Consider the following 11,619-nt stretch of genomic DNA (forward strand, 5'->3'; position numbering starts at 1 on the left):
TCCTTATCAATGCAACTATCTCGGCTCTTTGTGACACCCGAGTCACGAAGTTCGCTTCACTTCAAGCGAGTACGGAACTCGACTCGCTCTCGACCTCTGCCGTCTACTACTCATTAGTTCCATGTGTTTTGCGGTTTTCTCATACCAACGAATTGACCCACTCCGATCTAAGACAACAGATGGAACAATACCCCCTTCCAAATGAAGTGCATCTCTGAATCTGGAATCTCATTCCGTCTACTCAATACACCACTAGAATCGAACTCAACTCAAGAGTCTGATCCGGCGCAGAATTGGAACCACTCGTCCCAACGAACCACTCAACTCATGACTCATGACCTGCAACTCATGCGTTCCTCACTTATCCACTTCCCTTTGGTTGCGACAACCATTACTCAATTTCAGAATATAACGACTCCCGACAAATATGGAGACCTCCGTCTCTTTCCTGATCTGGCCCCCAGGCTCCCGAATACTCAACCCAAATAAGGCTACTCAAGCCTAAGAATTGTCCTGTGTCATGCTCTGATCAACAAATAACGCGGCTCCCTGCCGCACCGTGACACCCTCTTACTGACTAATGAGTACTACGGCTCCCCGCAGTATCACAACACCCTCTCGCTGACTAGTGAGTACTACGACTCCTCGCAGTATCACAACACCCTCTCGCTGACTAGTGAGTACTACGGCTCCCCGCAGTATCACAACACCCTCTCGCTGACTAGTGAGTACTACGCCTCCCCGCAATATCACAACACCCTCTCGCTCACTAATGAGTACTACGGCTCCCCGCAGTATCACAACACCCTCTCGCTGACTGATGAGTACTACGGCTCCCCGTAGTATCACAACACCCTCTGCACTGACTCATTGAAATTGTAGCTCCCCGCAGCCTTACTGCACTTACTCTTACCACTCCACAATCTCATCCTCAAGTTGACACCATGCTGCGATCATTAACTCATGCTCCGCGGCCCAGCATAGATAGGTACACACACACCCATCCGGGCTAAGCATCACTACTTCAGACGACCATCGTCGTGACAAAACCTCTTTTTCTCGCTGCGATTCGCGTTCTCAAATAAATCCATTTGATGCCAATTGGCTGAAGGGTCCCCACCGGAACCATAGACACTTGATACACCACTCGTCATCTCAAACTCAAACTCAAAATAATCCGAGATTTTTGGACATTAAACTCGGATACCCTGGAATATCATCACAACGCCTCGCAGTGTCTTGACTCTTCCACTGATCTCATACTCATGGCATCATACTCAGATACCGTATTGCTTCCTCGGAACCTCGCAACTGGTCTTTCTCTCGTGCCACTTGTAACCCCGGAATACTCCATCTCCCAATTTAAAACACGGAAAAATTGCCAACGACTCAGAACACGAAGATGACAATCCAAAACTTCCTCCTCTATTGCTCAAAACTCATGCAAGAATACTCTTAACGACCTTGAAGTTGGTTGTCCAAACAACTTCTTCCCTTCCCATACTGCATATATAATAGCCCATACTCTGATCCAGAAATTCTCAACCGCCGAACTACCCTTACAAGCCAACCACCTCGAATTCACCATTTAACCTTGAAGGATTCCTAACCATCATAAGGTCTCCGACCAACGGCCACTTGCCGTAGAGACACTCATCCTTTCTCAAACACGTACCACATGCACTATCTCACTCTGCACCTCTCATTGACCACCAATAACGCTGGTCTCGGGAATCCGCACCGCATGTCTCTATATCCAGTTCTCTAACCACTCTTGAACAAACCTCTGATCTCCTCAAAAAGTACCCGGTTCTCCCCCACTCAGGGTTCGAACCATCACTAATTGGTTCACCAACAATCTATCCCACAGACTGTTTTTACCAGTAACATCGCACCTACTCTTGGAAGGTGATACACTATGCTCGATGATCTCCCCGATGGAGATCAAACAACTCCAAATACCCCGAATCTCAGATGGAATCCTCAGAAGCTTCTCATCATTACTGCCTCTAGTCATTCAGAATCTCGCACCATCCCACTACCGGACATCTCAACTGTCCAATAGTAACCCTGACTCTCTGTCTAAAAATAACGAACTATCATATTCCTCATCCTCGACTCTTCAACCAACGTTCCATCACGTGGGTTGTAATAAGAGTGGAGTCCTCATTACCACACTCGATACTCATCATAGACAATAAAAGCCACCGCCCCAATATCCGCTTCTTGATCGTCTGCCGTTACAGCTAATACATGCCCTACTATGCTCAAATAGGGTGTATCCTTGTCCTTAACCACCTCAGTCCCCGCTGACAACCTGCTCATGCTCTAACACTACCTCTCGGCAGACATACTGCCCAAAATACTCTGATGAAAGATCGTAACCAAAGCTACCCCACATGGCTCACCCCCAACCTTGGAAACCGAAAATCTCAATACCTCTCCTGTTTCTCACAGGAACAGAAATAACACCGCTCAGGTCACAGAAAATGACATTTCCACCATCAGCTGATTGCTCAACTCATGCCGTAATCCTCCATAACCGCCATCTCTACTTATTTTTGAGTCTTGCGACTCCAATTGGCATCTCACCAACAATCCCTCGGAGCTAACTCGATTTCCCTTTTAAGGGATGCTTCACTAAAACTCGTTCATCATGGCCCTCTAACCCCATACTCTTTCACCTCTGATCTCAGTCTAACCAATCACCACAGAATAACTGGTAGAACCAATAACACTAACTGCCACAGGTCATGGTACTCGAACCATGTGGCAACCTCTCGATCTGCTATGAATCATGGTACCCGAACCATGTTATCTCTTCTTAATCCGCTACGAATCATGGTACCCGAACCATGTCATCACCTCTCGATCTGCTACAAATCATGGTACTCGAACCATGAAATCACCTCTTGATCTGCTACAAATCATGGTACTCGAACCATGAAATCACCTCTCGATATGCTACTTAAAACCTCCGGAATGTTCCCTGTATCGAGTATAGGTCCTCTGCTTTCAGTAGTACGGGCCCATACTACCTGCTACATCTACCCATACTTTCCACACGGACCATCCCCGAGTTCCTAAGTAGCTGCTTGACCTTCTCAATCACCAACCCCGTCATGCGTGTTCGCTCCTCTTATGATGCCAGCCATCTACCTCCTGAATATCGTCATATTCACTTAGTAGTTGACTCTCATCATCAAGAGTTCCACAAAGCACGAAGCAAGCAGCATTCGGGCATCGAATAATCTCTACCAACATGTAAAACCACTCTAGGTTATTACCCACTTGCTCTCCTCATACTCAAAGGATACCACCGAACTCATGCAACCTTACCCCACGCGGGCGTTTGACTACTCTATCAGTAGACTCCTCAAATGCTCATCTAGGTATCTCTCCTAGATTACTCCTCTACTCAAATCCCTCTCTAGAGGATTCCTGCTGGATACTCTTACTCAACACATGCTCGAAAGCACAACACAGATAACAATAACTCCTAGGCTAAGGCATCACAAATCAGGCCACTCTAGTCCTAACATATGAAATACCTAGCCTATATCTAGCATGCATAATATCTCATAGCATATCTCATAAATATCTCATAATACAAACGTAAGGGTATTGTGGGAAATCACCGTTCGGGCTCTGGCTGATTGTACACACTGCTCCAACTCGTATTCTTTTAGAAACTCTTGCTCGTTTTAGAAAAATCATTTCCTTGAAATTTTTTCTCAAATCCTCAGTTTGAGTCCAGATTTACCCGAAGGTGCATCCGAATCCCTCAAACCAAGGCTCTGATACCAACTTGTAACACCGTAATTTTTCAAACAAAATTTTCATTTTTAAATCGCATGCTTTTCGTAACATATTGTATAGAAATCTCGTTTATTCAAATTACAAAACACAAATCCATTAATAAGCCAGGATCCTCAAAACGTGACTCTTTCCCTGGTGTGTACAATCAACCCGGTGCCTTCCCGCGATCCTCTGAGATACCTGAAACACATAACACATAACACGGTAAGCACGAAGCTTAGTGAGTTCCCCAAAATACCACATATAACACATATTAGCCACTTGAGGCTATAACTCTGTGGGCCCACTGGCCCTAACTCTATGGACCCTCTGGTCCTAACTCTGTGGACCTTCCGGTCCTAAGTCTGTAAACTCTGGAATACACATAGAAATAATGCAGTGCAACATATCATATACATAGCACACAAGATACTCTGTCACATAACTCTTCTTACCACTCAAGGTAAGGTATAGTGAGAAGACTCACCTGACCAGCAGCAAGTAAAGACCCCGCTCCCGGATCTCGAACTAGCCTCCACCTCTTACTCAAGCCCTTGCACGAAGTTACACCAGATCCACTGATTCTCTAGCTCCCTTGATGGGTGATCTACTCTTCTCCTCAAGAGATGCACTAGTTTACTCCAACTTTTAGCTTCTAAGACTCTCATGGCTCTCCATACACGTTTAGGGTTTGCTCTCAAGGAAGGGTAGCCGCAAATGAGGCTATAAGTTCCTTTAAATAGGTCTCAAACCCGGGAAATTAGGGTTTCTCTGCCCAGCACCTACTCGACGAGTCCCTCCTCTGACTCGTCGAGTCCATTCATTAAATTCACGCGATCAACTCGACTCGACTCGGCGAGTTGGTCCCTCAACTCGTCGAGTCCCTCCTTAAATCTCAAGATTAACATACACGATAATGTCCCTGGAAATCCGGATGTTACAGAAAGCACCTTGATCAATGGAAAGTACATTGATCTGTAAGGGTGATCTGCTAAACAACTTGGAAGACATGGTAGGCCCTTGTGCTGCCAGATGGAAAGAAATTAAGATTAGACAAGTTCAGTCCATATGAATTTGGATTTGTCACAAACTTGTCTTCCGATAATGAAAAATTCACATGGATAGGAACACATACACCATAAAATCTAAGTGACAAGGTTTCTCTCCGCTTCATGAAAATGATTGTGAGGAAATTCTTTCATTAGGAAGATTTTATGGAGATAGCAATTGTGTAAAATTGCATTCTCAAATTCAATTATGATTACATCATCCTTCCTCATAGTTCGAATTGTGAGATTTGACGATTAGTCTGAACATTTGGATCTTATTGCTATAAGTTCTTGAATTGTTTAGACACACATATGAGCTATCTAAGGAAAAGTGTATAAGTTAGAGAAGCTTGGATAAAGGCTTATCGAAGCATCTCATATCAGAAATATGAACTTTGGTAAGAAAGTCAATATGTATTGATTTCTAGAAGTCCAGCTGTTTTCTGAATACATGTCGAAGCTAGTGGGAGCATAGGTGTTATGCTGGTAAGGAAATAATTATCATGTTAGTGGGAGCATGATTATTATGTTAAGTATTGCGAGTTAGCAATATTAATTATAGAAAACAAAAGTTTCAATTCGCAAAGTATGCAGAGGTTGAAAAGTTGTTTTGCTATAATTAAGGGAGAGAATATTATACTTCATTTCAAATCTAAAAGCTTAGATAAAGAAATTAACATATGAACTTGTAAACTACTACCATGGTAAACTACTAACATATGAACTTGTTCTATGTTCCATCCATTCCAATCTACTTCTGTTTTTTGCATAGATGGAAAAAAGGAAACTGTGAAAGATATCATTGAAGAAGTTGATGATGAATTACATAAAATTGTGTTCAAAGTGATTGAAGGAGATATCTTGGACGTGTATAATTCCTTTAGCTTCATCCTTACGACCAGAGATGTGGGCGATAAGAAGTTTGTTATCTGGACTATAGAGTTCGAGAAGGCGAATGCAAGTATACCGGATCCAATATCGTATCTGGACTTGGTTTGTGGATTAGCTCGAAATATTGATGCTCATTTTCTCAAGTAACCATGATGTCGTCGATATATTCACTAAATAAATGTTGCTGACATTATGCATGTATATCAGCTCCAACAGCGACTTGCTTGGTAACAACAGAATAAAGGGAAGTGAGATTGTTTAATAAATAAATGTCAGCTGCCGTATTTATAAATATTGATGCTTGTGAAGATACATATTTGTATAATTGTATTGTAAACTAGCATGGTGTAATGGTGTATTTCAATTACTTGCAATTGTTTCATCTTTTGCTTGATTTTTGAAATTAAAACTCACTTTTGGTAGTCACGTTTAGTGTTTATGTTTTTCTATTAGTTTAAGACTTCCAAATGGTTTAAGTAATGTGTAAAACTATGGAATGGTTTAAGACTTTTATTTTGCTTTTTAAGGTTTTGATCAGCTGCCCCGGGTGGCAGGTTGGACAATGGCCGAGAGCCCTAAAATCGTGTAGGGCCCATTTTAGAAATGTGTTAGTGTTTGTATAGGAGGCCCATATATTTATTTTTCAGTTTTCAATGCCAATCGTCCCCTCCTTTCTAATCTGTTGAAGAAAGACCGAAATCAGTTATCAGAACATCGATTCATCATCTTCATCAGGGTTTTAACTTATAGTTTTCTGATTTGTATGAAATTTGTTGATCGATTAAGCCTTCATCCATCAAGAATCTTAGAAACAATCAGGTAAGAATAAGAACTCGAGTTTTGATTTCCTAATTTCTTAGATTTATCTGTTTTTTCATTGTCTGATTTCTTCTCTTTTATCCTCCAAATCGATTTTGTTGCCCCAGAACCGATTTTTGAGTTCTGAGTTCGATGATTATATCAGAGTATCAAAATACAAAGTGTTTTTTTTTCTTCTGATTTATCTTATCACGCAAAGTTATGGACTTTACTCTTGTGTTTCTGGTTTTAATCGTGCTTTAAAGGCCAATCAAACACAGTTTTTTTTCTTCTGATTTCTCTTAACAGGCCCAAAGTGTTTTAATTTATAGTTTCTGATTTTCTTTTCAGTTTTCATATGCGAATTTTGATCGTGTAAGTTTCTATATGTCATTAGTGTAGGTGATTGAATAACTGAAAAAAAATATTAATAATAACAATAAATAATAAAAAATGTCTAAAGAACAATCTTTTTGCTAAAGTATAAAAGCCTACGTTTTATATATATAAGAAGTACACATTTGTTTAAGGGAAAATGCAATAAAGTGATTAGGTATTGGTCTTATAATCGATTTAGTCATTATATTTTTTTATTCAATTAAGTCACAAATACCGGTAATTGTATTCAATTTAACCTCTTGACCCGGTCAACAGGTCATTCAACTTTCAAAAATTACATTTTTGGCCCAGATTTCAAATTATTACAAATTTGGTCCAAAATTTACATTTTTGGCCCAGATAATAATATGTTTCTTAGAAAATATTTATTTTAAAGCCAAAATAAATAAATAAATAAATAAATGATGAATGATTTGGCTATGTTAAAAAAGATTTGATGGACAAAATTGACCATCACACTATTTATGATGATTTTGCTTCTAAAAAAACACGTAAATGTAAATTTTTTAGTTTTCTTTGTTATGTTTATATAATAGGGTTCAAAGCATGTTATAACCTGACATTTTATTGTTTTGTATTATTAATTTTCAGTTGTTTGGCTGAAGCCTTTTTCTTTTATATTGGTGGGGAGTCTTACTTGCAACTATATTTTATTTTAATTAATAAAATTTTCCGGATATACCACCCTATTTAAAAATAAATAAAAAAAATAAATAAAAAAATAATAAAAAAGAGTAAATTACACTAATGGTCCCTATGGTTTGGGGTAAGAGCGTTTGACCCCTAAAATTTTTTTCTAACTCGGATCGTCCCTATGGTTTAATTTTATTGCATTGTTGGTCCCTGATGGACTTAAAATCACCAATATACCCTTATTTATTATTTTATTTATTTTTAACTAATTAAAATAAATTGTTTAATATGTATGGGTCCACCTAAATCTCCTCGTCCTTCTCTTGAATATGTAGGTGTATTCATCTACCTTCTTTCGCTCAACTCTCACCTGAGAACACCAATCCAGATCCTCTCATCTCTCTCCCTCTCTCAACTTCGACGAAGTCATACCACCATCACCTACCAAATACCTAACAACATTGTCGTCACTGCCTTGTCGAGTGCTGCGATTTGGGGGCGAAGGTGAAAGCGGAAGGTGGTGGAGCCACAGACTCATTATCCAAATTTAGAGCAACTCTCCATCTCCGATCCGACGTCCTCATATGCCTCTCACCTCCAATGTAGCCATCTCTGCCATGGCGGTAATCGAGGAAAACTCGTCGGATATCGGTCCTCCGATCTGGAACACTCATCTACGCCTCTCACGTGAACAATTGCGTTTAGTGAAGAACTTGTTTTGTTATTATTAAATGATTTTCACTAACGGTTCTTGAAGAACAACTTATGAACTGATGGAGAACAAGATGATTTTGGTTTGTTGATTATCATGTTTTTTTTAAGAGGAACTGGTCAAGAACAGATGAAGATGAGGACGGTTTTGGGTAATTTGGGTGGTTTGATCTGAAAAATTAGTTGGATTCAATGGTTGATGTTTGTTGAATCCGATAATAGTGATGAACATGATTTAAGTTCCAATTGATTCAATTGTCCGGAAGTTTCTTTGGGTAAATTGATGTTTTGTTAAATTTGTGATTCCTGGTCAAAGTTTTGCTGAATGATTGAGGTAATTTTACTCATGTGTAACTAAATAACTAATGCATATTTGTTCAATGGAAATTGTTTCTGGATTTGATTTAGGTCAGAAATAGAGGGAGACTGGTTTGGATTTTTGCAAATTTGGTTTTTCTGGATTTGATTTTCAGGGAGGCTTTATTTTTTGTTTTGTTTTTGTTTTGATCTTTTAACATGCAGGGGGGAGGTTGAAAGGTTTAAAACACAGGGATAGATACCGGAATTGGTGGCCGAAGATATTTGTTGGAGTTGGTAGTTGGAGATTTGTGTTGGAGAAGGTGGTCGGGTATCGGTGAAGGAAGACCGATGAGAAGGACGAATGGATTTGGGTAGGACCCATACATATTAAACAATTTTTCTAATCAATTAAAAATAAATATAATAATTAAAACAATAAATAAGGGTATATTTGTTATTTTAACTCCATCAGGGACCAACGATGCAATAAAATTAAAAGATAGGGACGGTCTGAGATAGAAAAAAAAAGTTAGAACCAAACGTACAAATGAACGGAAACCATAGGGACCATCTGTGTAAGTTACTCAAAAAAAATCTATACATCTGTAGCGAACGACCTCATTTTTTATTTTGCTTGTAGTGTCAAATCGTCTTCAGACGGCCTTGGATCATGACCTTTAAAGCGTTAAATCATTTTTTTGGTATTTTGGTACTCTTAAATAAATGCACGAGGTTCATCAACACGTGTTTCCTCCCTATGGTGGATTTCGAGTGCAAGGATGCACGTATTAAAAGTAAAAACATAATAATTTGTTGTTGACTATAAATATGTCAACTTTTTTACTATTGTTAATGTGTATATTTACCGTTCAACATCAATCCTTCTTCAATACGCTCAATTTTTATATCAGTTGTTAAGGGATTTCTTTTTCAATAGTGATTTGAGCGTTGTCTTTATATTTTTGACTTTTTGTATTGTACTTTATATTTATATCATCATGTACATGGCACGTGGAGAAGGACCATGTCTGAAATAGAAATCAATATGTAGGGAATTCTTTAGGAAAATATCAAAATTACTGCCAGAGCCTAGTTGGCACAACAAGCTAGCTAGGGCTCGCAACAAAAAAAATATGGGTACAATAGGTAAGTTAGTCCGTGAAGTTGAAATCAAAAGTGATATTAACTTGGTTTATGAAATCTACAAACACAAACCAAACAACTCTGCAGTCATCTCCCCTGATAAGGTTCAAGGTTGTGATTTTGTTTCAGGTCAATGCTGTGATCCTGGATCTGTCATTGGCACTTCATCCATGGTAAACTATTTCAACTATGATAATTCAACATGAAAATTTGTTCTATGTGTGATCAATGTTGGTGATTTGTTATCATCAATGTTATTTAAGTGTAATGGGATTACTTTGTTGACCAAAAGTAATATTTATAAATATTAAACAAGTAAGGAAGGTGTGGAGTACACACTTGTTTAAGTTTGATCAAGTTTCAAAGTACACTGTCATTTAGGGGCGAAGCCCCTTAACGAACAGGGGTCTGGGGGCAGCGCCCCTAAGAGCGGGTCCAAGGGGCGGCAGCCCTTGGCGGGTTCCAAGGGGCAGAGCCCCTGGCTGGGGTCGAGCTGTCATATGACAGTTTTATGACAGTTTTTATGGTTTTATGACAGTTTATGTCAGTTTTTATGGTTTTATGACAGTTTTAAACTGTCATATGACAGTTTTAGTTTTCAGACAAAGATCTTAAAGTTGGTTTTGATCTTATTTCTGGTACATACAAAAATATCATCTCATTCTCTGTTATTTTCTCAATTTCTAAGTATTATCCGATAAAAGATTAGGGAGTACCACCCAAATACTTTGATTTGAAAGTGATAATCACGATTTTCAGAATTTCCAAGCCTTTTTTTACCCCAAAATTCTAACAATCAATACGTACACACATATTTATTTATGTATGTATGTGAATACTAATTACGGTTTTTTTCGAAGATGGAAAAGTCGAAACTGCAAAAGAAATGGTTGAAGAAGTTGATGATGAATTACACAAAATTGTGTTCAAGGTGATTGAAGGAGGAGTATTGGAGGTTTATAATCCCTTAATCCTCACGGTTAATATTGAAGATATGAGTCATAAGAAGTTGGTTACCTGGACTATGGACTTCGAGAAGGTGAATGGTTGAATGCAAAGATGCCTGATCCAACACCATATTTAGACTTGCTTTGTGCTATGGTCGGAGATATGAATGCTTATTTTCTCAAGCGGCCATGATGGTGACAATAAAAGGAAGTGATTGTCCAATAAAAAAAATATAGTCGATATATTTGTGACGAATATTGCATAATTTGTGATTAAAGAACATTTTGTAATTGCAGGTTATAATTGTTGTAATTACTAGATTTCAAGTGGAGAAACCAATTAGTAAAGAAATGAAATAATGGAATCCATGTCTAACGGATGAAACCTAAAATGCTTACGGTTTTAGTTGCCTTTTGTTCGTAGTATTTTGTGGGATTTTATAGGAATCAAAATTTAATTCCGTCCAACTCACACGTTTAAATGCAAAAATACATTTAAAAAGGTAATCCAGAGAAATTCAACAAAATACTTTACTACATGGTTTCAATATTCTAATTTTTTTTAAAAATCTACATCAAGGATGAGATTTGTGCACTTTATTATGGTGAAAGACAATCGCTAAAGGTTGATATCCGCCTCAACTAGGGGTGGCAAATCGGGTCATTGTGTCGTGTTTCTGTCTGACACGGCATGAAACGACAATGTTTTTTGTAACACGAACATGAAACGATACGATGTCGTGTTCTTTTTAACTAACACGAAAAGGAACCAATTAATAAAAGACAAACACGACACGACATGACAAAGATAACATAATATAACAGTTAGTTTATTTAATTAATATTTAATCATATATAACACGAAAACACGACAAACACGAAAAACACGACAAATAAATGCTAAATCGTGTCAATTTCGTGTCGAATTTTGAACACGAACACGACACGCC

At 38.5% G+C, this 11,619-nt stretch overlaps 2 protein-coding genes and 1 long non-coding RNA gene across 3 annotated transcripts; all 3 read left to right on the forward strand.

The window, feature by feature from the left end:
* Positions 1 to 5,579: 5,579 nt before the first annotated feature.
* LOC145163730 (kirola-like) lies at positions 5,580 to 6,000 on the forward strand. Its single transcript, XM_079082520.1, has 2 exons — positions 5,580 to 5,881; positions 5,946 to 6,000. The coding sequence occupies exons 1-2, from the start codon at positions 5,580 to 5,582 to the stop codon at positions 5,998 to 6,000; spliced, it is 357 nt and encodes a 118-aa protein (XP_078938646.1).
* A 281-nt stretch (positions 6,001 to 6,281) lies between these two features.
* On the forward strand, positions 6,282 to 8,677 carry LOC145162431 (uncharacterized). Its single transcript, XR_013739104.1, has 2 exons — positions 6,282 to 6,557; positions 7,904 to 8,677. It is a non-coding gene; the product is annotated as an uncharacterized LOC145162431 (long non-coding RNA).
* A 1,035-nt stretch (positions 8,678 to 9,712) lies between these two features.
* LOC145163731 (kirola-like) lies at positions 9,713 to 11,029 on the forward strand. Its single transcript, XM_079082521.1, has 4 exons — positions 9,713 to 9,895; positions 10,318 to 10,360; positions 10,583 to 10,761; positions 10,967 to 11,029. The coding sequence occupies exons 1-4, from the start codon at positions 9,713 to 9,715 to the stop codon at positions 11,027 to 11,029; spliced, it is 468 nt and encodes a 155-aa protein (XP_078938647.1).
* Positions 11,030 to 11,619: the final 590 nt, after the last annotated feature.

This window comes from Lactuca virosa, chromosome 3, assembly GCF_052849685.1.
Source record: "Lactuca virosa cultivar CGN04683 chromosome 3, Lactuca_virosa_CGN04683_v6, whole genome shotgun sequence".
In the NCBI taxonomy this organism is placed as follows: Eukaryota; Viridiplantae; Streptophyta; class Magnoliopsida; order Asterales; family Asteraceae; genus Lactuca; species Lactuca virosa.